Source organism: Schistocerca piceifrons, chromosome 3 (assembly GCF_021461385.2).
Source record: "Schistocerca piceifrons isolate TAMUIC-IGC-003096 chromosome 3, iqSchPice1.1, whole genome shotgun sequence".
Lineage (NCBI taxonomy): Eukaryota > Metazoa > Arthropoda > Insecta > Orthoptera > Acrididae > Schistocerca > Schistocerca piceifrons.
Genome location: NC_060140.1, coordinates 915,768,754 through 915,790,889, shown reverse-complemented (window position 1 = coordinate 915,790,889; position 22,136 = coordinate 915,768,754). Strand labels below are relative to the sequence as shown.

The window sequence follows — 22,136 nt, the reverse complement described above, 5'->3', positions numbered from 1 at the left end:
TTTCACAATTTTATATCTGCCATTGTATGTCTTGACGTTCCCTCCAACATAACTAGAAAGGTTTAATAAAGGGCAGTGACATCTTTTGCAATAGCAAATAATTTATTTGCATCATACATATAAATATAAGCTCACGTTAGATTCTGGCATGTGATTTTGGGCCTGAGGTATTAAATGAGTGAGGTCAACTGTTCCAGCAGTGTGAAGTGTCACACAAAGCAGTCCCATCAGCCGTGATAGGCAGCCTTGGCAGCCAACAGCGCAGCCGAAGGGGCAGCGTAGGCAGCCGGCGCCACAGCAGCCACTGCAGGAGCGGCGACAACCGCGGGCGCGGCGTAGGCGCCGTAGGCGACGGCGAGGGCGGCGCCGGTGATGGCGGCGTCGCGGACCCTCGTCTGGGCGACGGCTGTGAGGTGGGCGGCCCTAGCTGCAGCCACGTCAGCAGTGTCCAGGTTGTAGCCACCAGGCCCGACGACGATGTTGGCTGGACCGTAGGCTGCTAGGCCTGGGTGGATACCACCCACAAGTACTGGTGCAGGCTGGACAGCAGCAGCGATGCCGGGGGCGGCAGCGACGGCGGGGGCGACGACGCCGGCTCCCAGGTAGCCGGGCTTGGCCAGGGCCATGGCCACAACAGCACTCAGGACGATCTGGGAAAATGCTTTAGTGTACTTGGAAGTGACAGCATTGAGGTTTTTCTTGTGTCATATTACGTGGTGTACGCGCACCTGGAGACAATGTTTGCGCAGCAATCGCCGACATCATATAACTGAGGCCGAACAAGGGGAACCAGCCCGCATTCGCCGAGGCAGATGGAAAACAGCCTTAAAAACCATCCACAGGCTGGCCGGCGCACCACACCTCGACACTAATCCGCAGGGCGAATACGTGCCGGGGACTGGCACGCCTTCCCACCCAGAAAGCACAGTGTTAGACTGCACAGCTAACTGGGCGGTCCCAATCCAATTACCTTACTTGATTCACAGACCTTCTCAAAGTAATTTCACCAACTCCCACAATTTTGATTACAATCGAAGACTATAAACGGCAGACTGCTCCAGAATGTTGACATATGAGCCCTTGGTCAAGTGTGGGAGTTAAAATACGACTCCTCTCCTTTGAAAATGCTGCTCACTGAAACTCATCTGAATTAACGTAGAGACGAAAGAGAGCTGAGATATAAACTTGCAGTTTTGCTACAGTCTACTGAAGGTATTGAAAGCCCCGTTAACACACGGAATAAGAGCTATACACCATAACGCAAGCGCATGTGATGTAGCTACAACAGCTGTAGCCTGTAGTGTTGCAATGTACTGTTTGTTATTTCACCTACAAGTGACTTTGATTTATACTAACTTAAGGATCACTGTACGTATTTCTCTAACATGGAAATAACAGATGTGTGCAATTTTAAACCTCTTGTAAATTTTTTGGCTCTCGTGGCTCCAAATGAGTGCAGTCGTCTACATAACAGGATATCTGGAATGCGTTCCCTGCCGTCATACCTGTCGAATGGGCGTTTATATTACATAGTTCCCTCTTTGTACTCTTATTGCCCTCCACTACATCGCTCATCATTGTGCATTTGAAAGCAGATACATACTACATAATTCAGTTTCTGTGTAAAATTCGTATATTGTAAGCAGCAGTCACAAAGTCATACGAAAATGTACCTGACAAGAAACATTAAGCAATACGCGTCAACGGTTTCCTAACACTGCCATTACGAACCAAAGTCTTTCTCTTTCTGCAGTTAGAGGGCAACATATCATTACACCTAACAATCTGGTATGTCTGTCCTTAATCTGGGCGAGTTGTTAAATCGTACAAGTGACTATAGTGTTTTAATAACCGATACGTATTATTCGCTCCTTCTAGTAATGGTATCGACTCACAAAGCTATTATCATGAGTAAGAGACAAGCTTCAGTGTGGAATCTGTATTTTGACTGGGAACAAGTGTATGATACTTCAGAACACAATCGGTCAATGACATTAATTTTCTGAATTCAGTAAATCCTCTTCATTAATAGAGTTGACACTGGACTCTGGTCGTAATGACATAATGGAAAAAGACAGTGCGTTTCCATGGGGAACTCACCAAGCACTTCATAGTGTCGGTGGTAGGCGTCTGCTGCTGTCTGCTGCTGTCTGCACTGCTGCAGTGTACATCAGAGCCGCAGAAGACCAGCTTATATACTGGTGGGCTGCAGTGCGTCGGCCTCTGACGCGTGAAAGTGCCGCAGCCGTCCTTCTGCCGCGTCCCCACTGGGCGTGGACGTTCAGTGTCGACATCAGGGTCAGCTGATATCCGTTTTATCGCTGATACTGTTTTCTGACGAACAAAATCAACACATTGTCCAAGAACAAACAGGCATGTTCTACATATACCTTTAAATAAGCATCTAGTTTGCAGAAGACACTACATTTCATTGTGTAAATCTGACCAAACTTCTGTAAGGGCTGACATACACTGAACAGCCAAAAAATCATGACTCTCTGCTTAACAGCTTCTGTGTCCGCTTTTGGAAAGCAATGCAGCAGCGTGACATAGATTCGACCTCGGTAGATTTCCAGAGGTGTAAGGCATCAAACGTGTATGTACGGGTCATACAAGCGCCTTGCGTTATGGTTCGATGGTCTGTGGACACGGACCTGGTATCCAAAAGCATCCTGTATGCGATCCATTATGTTCAGAAAGGACCAATTTCGTGATCAAAACATCGTATTTCTGAAACTACTGAAGCAGGCTTCAGGCCTTTCGACAGGGATGATTATAGTGCTGGAGAATGCCATCGCCATTGAGGAAGACATCAAACATGGAGGGATGCAGGTGATCCGTAGTAGCTTTCACGTACTCTATAGCTCTCACTGTGTTGATTACCACCAGAGCCGGCCGTTGTGGCCTAGCGGTTCTAGGCGCTACAGTCTGGAACCACGCGACTGCTACGGTCGCAGGTTCGAATCCTGCCTCGGGCATGGATGTGTGTGATGTCCTTAGGTTAGTTAGGTTTCAGTAATTCTAAGTTTTAGGGGACTGATGACCTCAGAAGTTAAGTCCCATAACGCTCAGAGCCATTTGAACCATTTTGAACCATTACTACCAGAGGTCGAATAAAATCCCAAGCGAATGTCTGTGCCTGCGTTAGTGGAGCCACACACGTTTTCATCGACGACCTGGTGTAGCAACTCATTCGACTAAGCAACTCCCTTCCAGTGATCCACAGGTTAATCTCGATGAACCTGTGCCCGCTTGAAACGTAATTTACGACGTCATTGGATCAACATGTCAACACATAGGGGTCGCCTGCTGCGGAGACTTGTGTTCAACAATTTGCACTGAATTGTGTTCTCCTATATTATCACTGTACTCTGTCGTCAGATCTGCTACAACTCGATGTCTCTCGTTTGTAGTATATGGCTAGTCGCCAAACTTTCGATCTCTGTAATGATATGCGGATTTGGAAACACCTTGTCGCCCACTCGTGGTTTCTCCGTTCTTCTCACATTCCCTAGATTCTCGCGACAGCAGAACGCTAGCAGTTCACCGTTTTCTAGATACTCATTTCATGGTGCCTGGCCTGTCAAAGTCGCTTATGTCAGTTAATTTACACATTGTAGTTGATATCATAGCTAGAGTGCCTCCATAGTTGTCTATGAACCGCTTATGTATTTCCAGCATTTTGGTCCTAAATGACCTTACCTCGAAAAAATAAATAATTTTGCTCACCATCGTGTAAATTCCCATAATGCGTGGTATTTGTGACACGGAGAGTATGCCACGCCTAACAGTTTACAAAGCTATTGATACTACAGTAGTAACAACAGCAAACCATGTGGGTCCCCCGCTGTTTTGCAACGCCCATCTGTGTTTGTGGGATGTGTCCTGAAATTTACGCGTACCAAGAATGATGTAGCTCACCACGGTAATGGTTGGATTATGGCATCTGTAATACGCTGTGGTGATTTTAAAGGTAAGTTGGGCCTGCAGACTTTTAATAGTAGAGATGTGATTCTGTTCTGGACATTTCAATTCAACGAAGTGTTCTGCGGAAACATTGATACATCGTATTTTTCGTCTGCAATGCCCTTGTTACTGATCATCGTAAAATAAATGAAACGTAGTCTCTAGGTGTAAATAACTGTCAGTGAACAACCAGATGAAATAGATGCAGTTAACTAAGTGTTTAGGATCCATCCCTAAAACGCGTTTTCCGAATACGGAACGGAAATGTTTGTTATTCGCGGTTGAACAAAACAATGCACCTGCCTGAAATCGGCCTTTTTCACGCACCAGTTTTAACCTGGAATTTCAACTTTGTAGGCGCGAAAAATTATTCTATGTGCTGGCCCAAGGATCAAATGATCAAGTTATCAAGGAGCTTACGGCGTACTACTCTTTGGCATTCCGACGGCATTCCAATTCGGTTGAACAGATGAAGAAGGCAATTTGATCAATGTGTTTCCACAAGTGTTCGACGGATGACCACCCACAACACCAAAATTGTCCGGCTGGGGAAACTAGTTTGTGCAAGTGGTGCATTGCAGAGGCTACCGGACATCTGGACAAGTATCAACACGACCAGCTGCTCTCCAAAGACGTTCAAAAAGTGATTCATCCGATCTACGAGGGCCTTTCGGAGGACGAGTTATTGTACCGGTGCTTGGGAGGAAACACACAAAATTAGAATGAAAGTTTGAACGCTTGTGTTTGGAAGTTAGCCCCCAGGCATTTGCATTCTGGTGCGACGAATGTGGAGATAGCGACTTTCCTGGCAGTGAGGGGTATTCAGCAATTCTGAAGACCATTACAATGATGGATGGACGTCACCCTGGGACTCTATTCGACGCAGTTCGCCAAGCATTCGGACGACCACCGGATTCAGGCGGCCGAAAACCGCTTGTCACCGGCCGTACGAGCGGCTCTGGAGCAGCGCAGGACGGCCCAGATGGAACAGAACGTCCTCTATGAGGAAGAGGAAGGACTAGTTTATGGACCCGGAATAGCAGACTGCACGTATGTTGCATAATATTGCATTTATATGTAGTCAAAACTTACAAACGCGTTTTTCTCGAAATGACTATTTTTTATCGCTCAGTATGGTAACTTCAAATCTACTGAACTGATTGGCATGATTCTTTGTTTCAGACGAAGCTAACTAAATTATCTAGGAGTTGTACCACTTTTATTCCGATCCACCAACTATAAATATGAAATAATTCAAAAGCCAAGATCGCTTAAACAATGTTTACTGGCTGACCGGTTTCAACATACTAAAGGTGCCATCATCGGATCTGTGAAGATATAACATGACAGGTTTGAGGGAGGGCTTACATAAGTTACACTATATACACTACTATTAGTGTAACTCATGTAAGCCCTCCCTCAAATCTGTCATGTTATATCTTCACAGATCCGATGATGGCACCTTTAGTGTGCTGAAACCGGTCATCTAGTAAACTGTGTTTCAGCGATCTTGGCTTTTGAATTATTTCTACAACAGAGTGATCACCCCACAACACACTATATGTTCACTGCAAAACTATAAATATTTTTACTTGGCCGACCAAGTCGAAAAATCGATGAAAAAACGTTATTTTGCTTCAAATGGCCTGCCCAAATAACTAAAGCGAGCTACAACTCCTAAAGAATCTTATATACTTTGCTAACGTCAACTCAATTTTGATTTCAGAAGAGCCGGCTGACCTGTGACTTACAGCACGTGGAGGTCTTTATCGAAATTTTGTTTCGTTCCGACAGCACTTCCGCCTTTGCTCTACGACATTTCCGATCGAAAAAATCTCAGTTTGTAGAGGAAATACCAATAAAACATTTGACCAAATTTGACACTGATATCTATAACATATCTGGTGAAAAAAATTCTCAGGGAACTTGCTTTTTTCGGGCCAAAGATAGTAAACCTCTCCTTAATACAACATGCGTTATGAAACTGGAAGAAGATACATATGACAACGTGTCTCAGTCATATATTACCTTGGGGTCCATTGTAGATTTAACCTGAATATCTCTTTCCTCGTTCTTGAAGAGCTGTTTGATGCGCCATTCTTAGGGATGTCAATGATTCGACACAGAATAATTTCTTAGAAAGTATTCCCACTACTTCCCTCCTTACTTGTTGTCTGTTAGGTCAATGGTATATTGAAAGTAATACCGTAAAGAAGTACAGAAATATAGAAGGGTATACACACAAAGAAACATAGGAACTTAGTTAATGCGTAATATATCCGCTGTAGCTAAAGAGAGAGACACTGTAGACGCTGTAAGCAAATATGAAACAAAATGAATTACTTACATACTTTATCATGTGTCTACATTCGAAACTACACTGAAATAACAAAATGAAAGACGATAAGAGACCAACCATGGCTCTCACCGATAATTGTCTCAATGAGATAGATGTCGAGGCACAATTCCCAGCCTGCCTTCACACTCCTATAATGCTGACAGTAACCGTTTCCTGCATTCCAGTCTTCAACACTGAACCTGTTAAGAAACTCTAATAAATTTCAAAGAATTTGCCGACACGTAAGAACTGACACTACAAAGTGATGCAAGATTTGCGATATCATCAGACAACTACATATATCATGTTCGAAATGCCGCGTAAGATACAATATATTCAAGAGGGAACAGTAAGAATGGAAGACCGAGAGGAGAGAGCTCGGATTAAAGAGAGTGTTGGGTAGAGAAGTACTGATCAATCACTATTTCAGTAACGAATTATAGCATACACAAGAAATTTTCAGATGTGGGATTGTAGCTTAAATTGGAGGTGTATTAATAATACGATTCCATCATGGCATTGCTGTACTGAAAGTGAGGAAGAGTAAGAGGAATACTTTACAGATTTATCAGTCTGCTGAACGAAGAATATGGAATGAAGGAAACTAAAAATGATAGTGAGCGACGGCTCTACTTCTTCCTGGAGTTTTAAAAACCCTATAATGTTAATTAATTTCGGAAGTGTTACACTAGCAGTGGAACGTAATGTGCAGATAACTTATAAACACTGTGGATTCATCTACGTGAAAGGAGCTTCTGAGCACCATTGCATTCGGCTCATCGTGATATAGTTCATCGAAAACACATTTAAACATTGCTAGACGTCAATTACGTACGGCTGATTTCGCACTATGTAACCGCGATCCATAAAAATTAGAGTCCAGTGAAGTGTTTATTATCCTCAGGCATATGCGCAGAGTGTGGTGAGTTGCAGGGCCAGTGAGGCTTACTGACTCGCTGACATCACTGCCAGTGCCGTCCCTTCAAAAACTTTCTACCACGCACCAAACACGAGGTTACTCTGAAAGTTCTAGTCCTAAATTTAACCTTTTTTACTACAAATACTTCACCAACGTGGCTACACTCTCTTCGTACAGTAATTCCTCCAACCCCCCTCCCTCCCCCCCAACCCCCCAGGTCCTGTACACACAAACACACATCTGCGTCTCTGATTTTATACTTTTTAACCGCACAGTTGTTCCCCAACCGTCACTGTCGTGATTCACCAGGCTCTATAAGTTCTGATATTTTAACCAACAGGTAACACGGTACAGAGACATATATGTTTAATTTCTGAACAAATTAACATTAAACACTATATGTCCTAGATATTCGATGAGTTACTCTGATTTGTGGAATTAAAGTACGGATAGTTAGAACTGGCGTAGCCCTTCTGATTCTCACGCACCTGAAGATGTTAATGATACGTATTATTGCCACCTAATTTTGGTCTTCAGTTACATACAGACATACACGTTTATGTCTCTTCTGATAGCAAAGTCTTAACTTCAGTGCTGTTATTGCGTGTAGCATTCAGTTAATTTATAGCTTCTTGAAAGTGTATAAATCCTCCTATTCTATGTTAATGATGCAGCAACCTTAGCGATATGTTCTGAGTAACAAACACAGTCTAGGTTTCAATGACAGCAGAAGATTCATTGATGAGTTTTACCTCTTCAAGGCATCTTCAGAATTTGTTTAGGAACTTTGGGTAAAGTGTTAGTTATAAAGAGCTAAAATTTTGATATTTACTTTCCGCCCATGTGACTCTATGTGAGTATAGCTGCATGCCTTCACCGAAGATGCATACTAAAATTTTGGCTGTTCATGAATAATGCCTTACCCGTAATTCCTAAACAAATTTTTGAAGATGCCTTAAAAGGCGAAATGCATCAAAAAACGTCTGCTGCCATTGCAACCCAGATCATTTTTCTTACCGGAAATTTCTCAAAGGTAATTAATCAAATATGGTAATTAATCATAGTCTCCCACCATCCAAAAGAATATACGAATGATGTAAGTGAGTATATTATTTGCAGATAGTTCTCACCGAGATCTATCTGTTGGCACCCCCTTGAGAGCTGCAACAATTTTGTAAATTTCATAGGGTGGCTGATCAATACAAGAGATCATCTTTTTGATTAGCTACAGCTCTGAAAGTGCTGGTCATATTAAAAAGCCCCGATGATTACCACTTCTATCTGAATTTTATCTTTAATCTGTCGGTTTTGCATATGGAGATCTTGATTCTTTCATGACGTATCATGACTAATGTAAACGACATTAAATGCTACTTTGCCAGTTTTACCGTCTGTCCCAGTGCAGCCTTTTCTCCATGCTTAGACAGCTCGCACTTTCCACAAGGGTCCTCAGAGCCTGATAGCCCATTTCCTGGGGTGACGTGGAGTATCCCCTGCCCAAGGATCTATACTATATCATAAAGGTCGTACGTATTGATGCCTTGCCATGAGGTTTTTTTAGCCTGTTATGTCACAACTAGATGAAAAAACATCAGAAATAAGTCACTGATTTAAATGGAAGTGGGGTCCTCAGAGTAGATGAAACGAAGGAATTCCGTTGTCTTTTAAGTAAATAAAACTTCACGAAATAAACAAATACGGCATGCAAAGCAATTACCACAGGCAAAGGCTTGTTCCTACCCTTTACATAGGTGATTACGGTATGATGGGTAGCAGTGGTGGAGACTAACTAACTGCCTAGCAGAACATAGAGTTTATCAGGTACTGGAGAAGCAGAGAAATACATTTGGTGTGGAAAAGAGTGCGTTGCGGAACAAAGCCAGAATCTTCTAGGAAATAATTCGATCAGTAAGGTATTTGAGGCTAATTATAGTATAAAAAAGTTATGAGTTAGTAACAAGCATATTTAACGTAGATATTCTACCAGGAGCTAGCTTTGCCTCAGTAGATATAAAAAATTTATGTACTAATATTCCAGTATTAGAATCCGTGGAAATTATCAAATACAACTTAGTGAAACGTTAAGTTGATGAATTGTGAAGGACTTGCTGAATTAACAACATTGCCAAAAATCACTTTAAATTTTAATTGTTCTGCATTTAATAGAAAATTTTGCACTCATAGGGATGGCTTAGCTATAGGCAATCTTCTAGCGAGTATAACTGCCCATATTTTTGTCAACTATGACTGAAACAAAATTTTTTGAGGACAACCCACAAATACATAATGAAGTCAGTTATTATAAACGTTATCTAGATGACACGCTACTAGTATATAATGACTCTGAAGAGGATATTAATTTTTTAACAGTTCTCTGACAATTTGTATCCTAATTTGATATCCACAACAGACCATGAAAAACAAAGAATCATCAACTCTTTAGATCTGACTAATAGAAATGGAAAACCATTTTTTAGTATTTTTAGGAAACCAACCATTACTGACGCCATTATCAACGCTAATTCATGTCACCCCACGAAATACGAGAGAGCTTTCTTCTTAATCATGTTGAATAGAATGATGAAGCTTCCTTTATCCACAGATCAAATACAGAAAGAACTCGATGTTTTAAAACAAATTGCATCTGCTAACGATTATAGTTTTAGAATAGTTGATGATCTTTTCCAAATGGTATGATCAAAATAACCACACGCTCCTACAAAACACACGTTTTCTAAAATGGTATATATGGGAATAGTATCTACCGGAAGAAACATACTCTTCAGAAATTCTAGTTTAACCTCTGCTTTTTCAACCAAGAACATGCTTTTCAATAAACTCAAACACATTACTGGCAAATCTGATAAACAATAACGTTCATCACGAGTGAATACGTTAACTTTTAACATGGTGACCAAATATATATTGCTCAGACTGGTCGTAATTTTAAAACTTGCTTCAAAGAACACATCTCAGGTACATCACGTGACAAATCTGTTTTTGGGCAACAACCTTTCGAACAGCAACACTCAGAACGAGGCATCATGAACGATCTTCAGGTTATGGACACCAGCCCTAAGGGTTTAAATATGTTGGAAGAATTGGAAATTTTTGTTCACTATAGGAAAAGCCCACTAGCTCTGTTAAATGAACTGTTAGATTTCCCTGAAAGAGCTTTTTTTTAATTATTTGAAGACATCTTTGAAATAAGGATACTTGCTCCTTTAACTATCTATGGTTCTATTTGATTTTTATGCTTCTTTGTTACAGCCAGTCTTACGATTTTTTGCATCAAATAGACAACAAATCTTACAAATGTAACTCATTTTCTTCTGATTGTGACTCTCTCCTGATATAAAACGTCGGACACTCGCATAAATACTAAGTTATAATACAATAACGTCAACGATTTTACGAATGACATGTATATATAATTTCCGCATTTTTACTGATATTGTTAAGATATATTTTTATTCTAAGCGCAAAATGTTGTTAAATTATTTGTAACATAATCGTTTTCTCTTGTGAACAGTGATGTAGTGGAGATTATCTACAATAACTTAATGTGGCTAAACTGGGGCCACTTCCTTAAGCAACACCTCTTTCATGTTTGGTGAGTGATATCGACCTCCAGTGTTACACAAGCGTCAGGTACATCTTTGCCAACTGACAGACATATCAACCTAGATGTCCCCACGGAAACGGCGCCCTAATACGTTACTGCCGCCACCAAGAAATGGCACACATATACAAGCTGCATTCAGTTTCTTCCAGTTACTTTTGAGACATTAAATAAACGACTACTAATACAAACAAATTAATATCTATAATTTTCGTATTAATACACCATACATTTGGTTTAATTACTAATAAAGAGCAGCTGGTATGGCACTAACTATCTTGTAGTGCTAATTATTCCATCCAGACGACGCCCTGGGCCTCAGTTAACGAATTACACTAGACTGTCATGCATTTTATGCGGCTGGCTGTAACATAGATTATGAACCATAACCGAATATAAACTCGTTTCTTGATAAGTTAAATTTGAATGATAAATAATTTAGAATGAAGACTCAAAACGTTATGTAAGTCGTTTCCCATTGGCTGACTGTGATCCTTAAACTATGGAGCGCCTTCTCTCTACCCTATAGAACGTTGCTGCTTAGCCATCAGCATCGATTACAGTGACTGAGGTATCCACAGCGGTACAGGGGCCATCGCCGTCATCCATATGGGTAATGGTACATCGTTTCAGAGTATACCTTTACGACATTTGCTTCTCTGTGTAATATAGCACTGTTACATTTGTTATTACAGGTCAAACCCTGATGGTGGCACGTAATTAAAAGGCCGAATCGTTGAGAAGTTAACATCGGCTGCGATCAAGACTGCTTTTAAATAACTTTATCACAATAATATCGCTGTTCTCCGACAATGTTAAACAAAATTATGTTAGTTTCTTTGTTTTATTGAAATACTAGGTACCCTCCCCACCTTCATATGGGTACCACGAAGTATTTATGATCAGATAACTTGTTTGATATTATTGTTACATTGCTTACAGGCCACTGTGTATAATTATAATTCGGGGAACAACGTTGGGTAACTCATATAATTTAAACAATTTAAGCACCACACGCTAGGAAACGTATCAGAAGGCATAAGTATTATCTATCCCAAGTGTTCCGTAAATAACTGACTGTTGTACTGAAATCTCATGGCAATTATTGGAACTGCAAGCTGCCGGGCTGTCTGGTCAGCCTGACTCCAATGCCAGTACGGTGTGGTCTGCCCGAGTACGACGCGGTTCCTCTGACTGCAACGGAGTTCGGTGAGATCTACAGCCACTTTCCAGCCGTCCAAATCCTGGTCCAGTCGAGCTTGAGCTCCTTTTGTGAATAACCTTTTATTGTATTTTCCTTCATGCCCTTAAACATTAAATTTGTACCTGTAACGCTGTTCTCATGAGCTTTTTCGCCTGTATGAACAAATGACGACAGGAATTGCGGGCAAAGAAAATAGATCCAGATCACGTGATGGATACCCTTAGCACAAGTAGACGTGTATTTTGTGGTGGTTCATGTGTCTCATATAAGAATTCAGTTTGTTCACTACTTAGAGTTTAATTTTTTAATATTTTTTTCATACCTGCAGAACACAAGATTCCAGAAAATAAGGACTGACTACAAGTACCCACTTAGGATGGCAAAAGTGTATTGAAACATACACTATATGATCAACAGTATCCAGACACCTGGCTGAAAATAACTTATAAGTTTGTGGCGCCCTCCATCGGAAATGCTGGAATTCAGTATGGTGTTGGCCCACCCTTAGTCTCCAAGACAGCTTCCACTCTCGCAGGCATACTTTCAATCACGTGCTGGAAGGTTTCTTGGGGAATGGCACCCCAAACTTCACGGAGTGCTGCACTGAGGAGGGGTATCGATGTCGGCCGGTGAAGCTTGGCACGAAATGAGCGTTCCAAAACATCTCAAAGGTGTTCTGTGGGATTCAGGTCTGGACTCTGTGCAGGCCAGTCCATTACAGGGATGTCACTGCCGTGTAAACACTCCGCCACAGGTCGTTCATTATGAACAGGTGCTCGATAATGTGCAATCGCCATCCCCGAATTGCTCTTCAACAGTGCGAAGCGAAAAGGTGCTTAGAACATCAATGTAGGCCTCTGCTGTGATAGTGGCACCCAAAACACGACCACACCATAACGCCATCGCCTCCGAGTTTTACTGTAGGCACCACACACGCTGGCAGATGACGTTCAGCGGGCATTCGTCATACCCACTGCCTGCCATTGGATTGCCACACTGTGTACCGTGATTCGTCACTCCAGACAATGTTTTCCCAATCGTCTAATTTTTACGCTCCTTACACCAGCCGAGGTGTCGCTTGGCATTTACCGGCTTATGAGTAGCCGCGCGACCATGAAATCCAGGTTTTGTCACCTCCCGCCTAACTATCATAGTACTTGCAGTGGATCCTGATGCAGTTTGGAATTCCTGTGTGATGGCCTGGTTAGATGTCCGCCTGTTACACAGACCAATCACGTCGAAGATATTTGGATCGAGCCTAATTTGTTGGATGGTGGGCGAAGTGGTTCGGCTGTGATCATAGATTTAGGCGGTCTCGGAGGACAGACATGTTGCCTGCCGCGGTCGGTTCAGTTAAGATTTCATTAGGAGTCTCAGGTTTGTAAATGTAAGAGCTGGTTTGGCAGTCTAGGAAGACAGTCATGTTGCCTGTCACGGTAGGTTAAGAATTTAATTAATAATCTCTGTTTCTTTTGTCTATTTTCTGTGAAAGTGTGAAGGATGCAAATTATTTGTGATTCATGAAATGGATTATAATATTGCAGTTTCTCGGTTTCTGCTAATAAAACGCGAGTGGCAGTACGCTTAAGCAAACGAAATCCAAATTTAATTCTTTATACAATTCCAGTTCCTGGCAAACGGCTTATTACAGCTTCAAGATAACCGACTCACGGGGAACATGCTGTTTTCTGCGCAAGGGGCAACGACTATAGAACATTATTTAGGACTTATGCATGCCCTTCTCGGCGGTGCAAGCAACTGGGCACCTCGCATGTACAGCAATCTTAGTACAAATGAGATCAGTGACACGCCATCTGTTCATCCGTGGTGAAACGGAGGAGTTATGAAGGGAGGAAATTTTCGAGGAAAGGGGTTTATCAGACACGCGTAAATATCTCTCGACAGTCTCCCGCCCTCCGTCCCCCTCTCTCTCTCTCTCTGTCTCTCTTTCTCTCTCGGTCTCTTTCACGTGTCTTACATGGCATCCTTGGTGGGGAAATCTTTCAAGTCGAAGTGCTTTGGGATTATGAGCCTAGCTTTTATTAGCGAGAATTGTGAACTGTAGCCGACCAGCAAACTATATAAGGAGTGAGATACGTGTGTACTCTAAATGACGGGAGAACTGCATAAGAAATGTGGGCAGCAGGGACTGAAACGTGTTTGAACTGTTTTTGAGCTGTAGTTTGGCTATAGTAAAACTATAATAACTGATGCCGCAAACTCAAATTTTTTGCTGCCGTGAAAGTAGTGTCGGTATAAAGCAAGAATGGGAAGTGCTGAAATGCTACGAGAATAGTAGTTAACGTTGTGTGCGCGATCCATGGGGTTTCGTTGATAATCGTCACTTCAACTTTCGTCATGCTGAGAGGCACTGCAGCTCGCAGAGCATCGCCTGGCAGCCACCGATGACAGGTTCAGGCGACAGCAAGCAGCGGCCGGTGCAGGTAGCAGTACAGAGATGTGTCATCTTCAGTGTACCACGACAGAGGAGTTGCAGCAAGCGGCGCACCCCACACCTACGAGAATCAGCGACAGTACGTCGAGGAAGAAAAGTTGTGTAAGTGTAACGCTCGCATATAGCAGTCTACGATCTGTTATTGGTACTTTGTAAAATGTCAGTGAAAAGGGAATGGATGCTTTCTCAGAAGCAGTGAAGGTGTTCAGTGGCGCACTAGTAGTGATGCAGAGCTGTTTCATATACTAAGCTTGCTCAACATTTGCCAGCATACGAACTTCAAGCCTGGTGAGGCAACAGAGACAATTAAGATGAGATCCTAAGTCCTGATAACAAGACACACCATGGCGGAACACCCCTCTACAATGACCCTCCAGAAGTAGTGAGGATATCAGCATAGGAGAGAAACAGTAAGGATTTCTGACATCTGACAGCCATCTCCCAAATTATATACGTGGGTACAGTGGCAGCACAGCCGTTGTGAATCCTGAGCTGGCCGGCCGTTGTGGCCGAGCGGTTCTAGGCGCTTCAGTCTGGATCCGCAAGACCGCTACGGTCGCAGGTTCGTATCCTGCCTCGGCCATGGCCGTGTGTGATGTCCTTCGATTAGTTTGGTTTAAGTAGTTCTAAGTTCCCGGGGACTGATGACCTCATATGTAAACTCCCATAGTGCTCAGAGCCATTTGAACCATGTGAACCAATCCTGAGCTGTGCCTCAGCGTGCCAGTGGTTAACAATCCAGACGAAATAAGAAAATATACACTACTGGCCATTAAAATTGCTGCACCACGAAGATGACGTACTACAGACGCGAAATTTAACCGACAGGAAGAAGATGCTGTGATATGCAAATGATTAGCCTTTCAGAGCATTCACACAAGGTTGGCGCCGGTGGCGACACCTACAACGTGCTGACATGAGGAAAGTTTCCAAACCGCTTCTCATACACAAACAGCAGTTGACCGGCGTTGCCTGGTGAAACGTTGTTGCGATGCCTCGTGTAAGGAGGAGAAATGCGTACCGTCACGTTTCCGACTTTGATAAAGATCGGATTGTAGCCTATCACGATTGCGATTTATCGTATCGCTTCATTGCTGCTCGCGTTGGTCGAGATCCAATGACTGTTAGCAGAATATGGAATCGGTGGGTTCAGGAGGGTAATACGGAACGCCGTGCTGGAACCCAACGGCCTCGTATCACTAGCAGTCGAGATGACAGGCATCTTATCCGCATGGCTGTAACGGATCGTGCAGCCACGTCTCGTCCTTTGAGTCAACAGATGTTTGCAAGACAACAACCATCAGCACCAACAGTTCGACGACGTTTGCAGCAGCATGGACTATCAGCTCGGAGACGATAACTGCGGTTACCCTTGATGCTACATCACAGACAGAAGCGCCTGCGATGGTGTACTCAACGACGAACCTGGGTGCACGAATGACGAAACGTCATTTTTTCGGATGAATCAAGGTTCAGTTTACAGCATCATGATGGTCGCTTCCGTGTTTGGCGACATCACAGTGAACGCACGTTGGAAGCGTGTGCTCGTCATCGCCATACTGGCGTGATGGTACGGGGTGCCATTGGTTACACGTCTCGGTCACCTCTTGTTCGCATTGACTGCACTTTGAACAGTGGGCGTTACATTTCAGATGTGATACGACCCGTGGCTCTACCCTTCATTCGATCCCTGCGAAACCCTACATTTCAGCAGGATAATGCACGACCGCATGTTGCAGGTCTCGGTACGGGTCTTTCTGGAACCAGAGAATATTCGACTGCTGTCAGGCCAGCACATTCTGCACATCTCTCACCAACTGAAAACGTCTGGTCAATGGTGGCCGAGCAACTGGCTCGTCACAATACGTCACTACTCTTGATGAACTGTGGTATCGTGTTGAAGCTGCATGGGCAGCTGTACCTGTACACGCCATCCAAGCTCTGTTTAACTCAATGTCCAGGGGTATCAAGGTCGTTATTACGGCCACAGGTGGTTGTTGTGGGCACTGATTTCTCAGCATCTATGCACCCAAATTGCGTGAAAATGTAATCACATGTCAGTTCTAGTATAATATATTTGTCCAATGAATACCCGTTTATCATCTGCATTTCTTCTTGGCGTAGCAATTTTAATGACCATTAGTGTACATAGTTTTACTTCTGATATCTAGTACAGTAGTATAGGGTAGTATGGTGCTTTGGAAAGTAGTGTTGTACAGTGTAGTGTATGTTACAATGGAGACTAGCACAGCGGAGCAAGCGTCTTGAGGATTCTTGGTGAGTATATACCTGTGTGCCAGGTTGCCAAAGTACGTATTTTCGTTTTCCCTTCAACACCAAAATGTAGAGTAGCAAATAGACTTGAAATTTTATGTTAATATATACACGTTATATTCATATGTTCATATTCATGTTCATCATTTTGTCTTTCCCTGAGTTCAGGTGACAGGATAAAAAAAACAACAAATGAGTAAAGCATAAATAATCTGGCTTCCTAGTGAATTTAGTAGCGCTTCTCCATTTTTGATTGTTATGCCTATTGTATTGGAATCTGTTACGCAGCTCTTTGAAAGTTTTGATTGATATTGTCTTTATTACCCATGCACTGTGGTTCGTGGGTGTAGGATGTAACAGTTCTGAGCCAGATGATGATCAGATTCGGCATGTAGGTCCCAGCTGGTTTGGTTTGGCAGTAATATACTGAAGCCTCTACTTCCCACGTCATTAGCCATTGTAGTGATGAAGTTCGCCACAACACAGCCAAGACATCAGAATGATTTAGTGTTTTACTGTTTTAAGTAGTAGTAATGATGAGGCATTACAACAAGGATTGTAAGGGGATTGACACCGAACACATAAGTCCACATAACTCTAATCCTAACTACATTACATATTCCAGGTGGTTTTCAGAGAAAACATCTAGTGCAGTTTTGCAGAATGTCCTAGAATGGCTACCACATGTAAGGATGTAGCTTCCCCAACTGATTATTGTTTTATTAAAGTCTCCTCTGATGATGTTTACATGGCTGGCAAACATGTTTATTGGCAAACTGAGGTTTCCTCTAAAATTTTCAGTTACATCTGGGGGTGCATGTCGCATTCGAATGAAAGGTAAGTCTCTTCCCCCACTTGTTACTGAGTCTTGGACAAACAAATTCGCAAGCAGCTTTAGTTTAAAATACGTGAGGATAATCACTGTAATTGATAATGTCAAAATGTACATTTGTAATGTATCTTGATACTTTAGCAGACAGAAGTTTGTTTAACGTTTTGATAGCATCTACAGTATTCTATGTAGGTACTGGAAGGTGTTGTAACTTCTAGCTGTGTGAGGGAGCATTTATGAGAATAAACTTCAAAAACATATTATTTTAGCAAAATATGAAAAATAAGAACTATAGTTTGATGGCGAAAAAATAATGTATTTTTAAGTACCACCAACGTATATCAGTATATGAAAATTTGTAGCCTGTGGTGCAAAATCTGAGGTTTCAGATCCAGTGAGGTCGAGTGGTGCAAAGTCGTGAAACGTCACACAGCACAGTGCATCAGCCGTGGTAAGCAGCCTTGGCAGCCAGCAGGGCAGCAGCGGGGCCGCCGTAGGCAGCAGGGGCCACAGCAGCCACGGCGGGGGCGGCGGCGACGACCGCGGGGGCGGCGTAGGCGCCATAGGCGGCGGCAGAGGCGGCGGCGAGGGCGGCGCCGTTGATGGCGGCGTCGCGGGCCCTCGTCTGGGCGACGGCGGCCAGGTGGGCGCCCCTGGCGGCGGCCACGTCAGGGGTGTTCAGGTTGTAGCCACCAGGTCCGACGACGATGTTGGCCGGACCGTAGGCGGCGAGGCCGGGGTGGATGCCGCCCACGAAGACCGGAGCGGGCTGGACAGCAGCAGCGATGCCGGGGACGGCAGCGACGGCGGGGGCGGCGACGCCGGCTCCCAGGTAGCCGGGCTTGGCCAGGGCCACGGCCACGACAGCACTCAGGACGATCTGGGAAATTTCGATTTCCTGCTCAGAGAGCGAGTCTTGCTTTCTGTTCATATGAGTGTAACGATTATAATGAGTTCAATGCTACACGAGGTTTATTCATTATGTTCAGGCAGAGGTCTTTATTGGTTGGATATTGGAAGTCTTTAATTTGCTTATTTCTGTTGCTCTTGTTAATCATGTTGCTATGCATGGTGATTTTCATTTGGCTTAGATGCACATCTCTTGACATTTGTAAGCATCATACAGTGAGATACAAAAAGGGCACTTTCTCGTTTGCTCCTATGTTCCGAAGATACTCAAAGTTCAGTAACCACCGTGGTTTATCTGTCTATATATTCTTCCTAAATCGTTACGTACGCCTTTAAATCCTTAAAATTCTTGCTCTTGCAGGAGATACGAAAGATGATCTTGGTATAACCAGTGCCTCTGTCTGTCAGGATTTATTATCCAGTGGTTCTTCGCTTCTGAGCACTCTGTGATAATATGATCATAGAGAAACACAGTACATAAGTGGTCCCTTGCAGGAAATTAGTCAAAGACGTTTCTAATCGTGAATTATGCTATAAGTATAACCGAGTAATTGAATAATAATAAATAATCCCTGACAATTGTTATTACATGTGCGTTTATTACGCAGCACCGGTTTCGTTTTAAATAAACCTCTCCAAACGATAAAATGTGCCTGTATCATGACTCAAAAAATGCCCATTGCCAGACGGAAAGCTCATAGGGAAATGTTAGAACATGAGAGGCAGACTGATTCAATTTTCGCCTTGGACCTTTGCAGCCAACAGTGTCTGCAGGGAAGATAATAGCATACAGCGGAATGCTGGACTGGATAGGCAATGTTACTGTTTCTTTCCCCAAAAGAAATTCTGATAACATACATGTTGAAACATATCATAGACGAACGGTTTTTGATGCTTTAATAAATCAGTCCTGCTTTCATTGTACGATAACGCCTGGATATGTTCCCCTCAGGAATTTTTTCAAACAAAGACAAGCAGATCACACGACGATGGCAATGTTTTTCAGGAAGTATCCCAATGTTTTGGCTGGTGTCTCTTCCTCAATAGTAGTTGGTATTTACGTCAAATGTATTACAACTTACGAAATAGTGGAAAATAAAATATTTTTTTAATTCTAGTCACCTTTACAACTGGAAAGGACTAGATTGAAGCAGGGAAGACAAAGTTAAATGGAATCATATTTTGCGTAATACATGTGTTTTCTGTGTCATTGTTAAGCATCTGAATTGTCAAAAAATACAGGGTGACAATTATTGAACTATATGAAATAAAATTGTCGTAGCTTCTGAACGGTTTGCATTAGGATATTCAAACTGCACCGTTGGCCGCGGGGCATGATGTGAATTTTGATGCGAATATGGTATGGACTAGCGACGGAGTCAACTTTCATTTGAATGGGTTGGTGAATAAACAAAATTGTCGCATTTGGGGGACTGAGAATCGGCATTTCCCGATCGGCAAATCTTTTCACTGGGGACTGGGGACTGCGGTGTGCAATGCCAAGTCACTGAGTAATCGGTGCGATATTGCCTGATGGCACAGTGACTACCGAATGGTATGTGAAGGTTTTGGGAGATGATTTCATCCCCATTATTGAGACTGACTATTGACTTTGATGTGGTTCATGCAAGAGTGGAGCTCGACTCCATCAGAGCAGGAGAGTGTCTGACGACCTGCAGGAGAACTTTGGGAACCGCATTCTGTGGTACCCAGAGGCGACTGGTAGGGGCCTCGAGTGGTCGCAATATTCTCAGGATCTGAACACATGCTACTCCCACTTGTGGGATTATATTAAAGACAAGGTGTACAGCAGTAACCTCAAAGCCATTGCTGAACTGCAAGCTGCTATCCAGAAGGTCATCAGCAGCATCGATGTTCAGGCACTTCGCTATTCGTCTGTGCCACATCATCGCCAATGATGGCAGGCATGTCGAACATGTCATTCATAAACTCAATATCTGTAGGGACGTTTACATGTTGAATGAAGTAGTCTACAGCAAATTTACGTTTTTTTTCATGTATTTCGATAACAGCCACCCTGTATGTTGGAATTGTTACTAACAGTGTACGCAAAATACAGTTTCGATACAATACGTATATCAGACATGAATGCTTCACCAACAAACGCAGATACTTTCATTCTGTTTTCACAAAAATAGCTACGAAAGAAGTTCGTTTTAAGAATTTTTACCACAAATGGTGTCAGTTGTAGTCCTTCTAGATTGCTGTGTGTTTCTTTTTTCTTACATATCGAGTTTAGTCCATTGGTCTAAATGATACGACTGAGTGACGTCTCTGGGGCACTCACCAGGCACTTCATTTTGTCGGTGGTGGTGGTGGTGGTGGTACGTCGGCTGCTGCTGCGGCGCTGGGAGCTCTGCTGAACTGTGCCATCAACCCACCGGTGGTCTGTATATATAGGGACCAGAGGGGCGCCCGGCGGCCGGTGAAAGTGGTGCAGCGGCCTTCCACCACGTGCTCAGGGGCGCGCACTTGGCGCTACCGGTAGCCGCCGTCCACCAGCTGATTTGCTGCATATCGTTGACGCATTGATCCGCCAGAAGGAACTAGGTCTATTTCGCAACGTCTGCACGCACTTTATGTCAGCCTCCAACACTCGAGGTTACTCGCCGGTCTTACGGCTGCATGCCATTTATACAAGTTTGACAAAAGTCTGCTTCGGTTTTGCACGTAGTATCTCCACTAGAAGCTGTATAGTACGACTCACAATTGTAGTCCTTCTAGATGACTGCGTATTTCTTTTTTCATTTTTCCTACGTTTCGAGTTGCTTACAGGAAATGCAGGATGCTTATCTCTTCAAAGGCGGTTATTTAATTCAACACTCAGCTATCTCACTGTCCCAAAGAAAAACACTGAGTTCATCTGCATCTTTGAGACTACTTTCGCAAGATGTTGTCGCGCGCACCATGAGAAACGGTCTACTCATGACTGGTTCTCTACGCTCAAGCGTGACGAATCTGCGTCAGTGGTTTCAGTTTGCCGATAATGACTGAGGAACGGAACAGATAGCACCAGTCATAACGTCCCTCCGCATTCATTTTTGTCCCATAACATTGTCGACGAAACGACTTTAGTATTCGCGACTGTCCGCGTCTTTTCTACATTTTTAGATCACCAATCAACTAATAGGTATCATGAGATACGCCGTCGCTTCATCTCAGAGAAGAACGAACACCAAAAGCATTCGACTTTCTTGTTGCTTGACTCTCTGTCTTCCCCTATATTTATGACCCTTTAAAGCTTCATCTAATACCGTCAAAGTTATTGCTTCATGTCTTAACATATATCCTACCATCCTTTGCATTCTTCTACCTAGTACAACTACATGACTAGTCTGCATTTCACACTTAATAGCCTGACAAAAGGTTCATCTAACCACCTTAGATTGTTTCTCTGCCGCAGCACTCTCGAATACCGCACGAGAAATACGAATACTTAAATCTTTCCGCACGAGCTGAAATATCTCTTATTTCATTACGATGATAATTTCTTCCTATGGAAGTTTACATGTAAAAAAAAATTAAATTCGGAGCAGAAAGCTCTTGTGTATCACATCCCTAACACTTTTTCACTACAATTCCCTTGTTTGATTTTT

At 43.1% G+C, this 22,136-nt stretch overlaps 1 protein-coding gene across 1 annotated transcript; it reads right to left on the bottom strand.

Annotated features, from left to right (window-relative positions):
- Positions 1-227: 227 nt before the first annotated feature.
- Positions 228-21,069, bottom strand: LOC124789209. Its single transcript, XM_047256503.1, has 5 exons — positions 21,023-21,069; positions 20,767-20,904; positions 18,251-18,533; positions 2,101-2,334; positions 228-650 (listed from the first exon to the last, which is right to left on the bottom strand). The coding sequence occupies exons 1-5, from the start codon at positions 21,067-21,069 to the stop codon at positions 228-230; spliced, it is 1,125 nt and encodes a 374-aa protein (XP_047112459.1).
- Between the last annotated feature and the right edge of the window lie 1,067 nt (positions 21,070-22,136).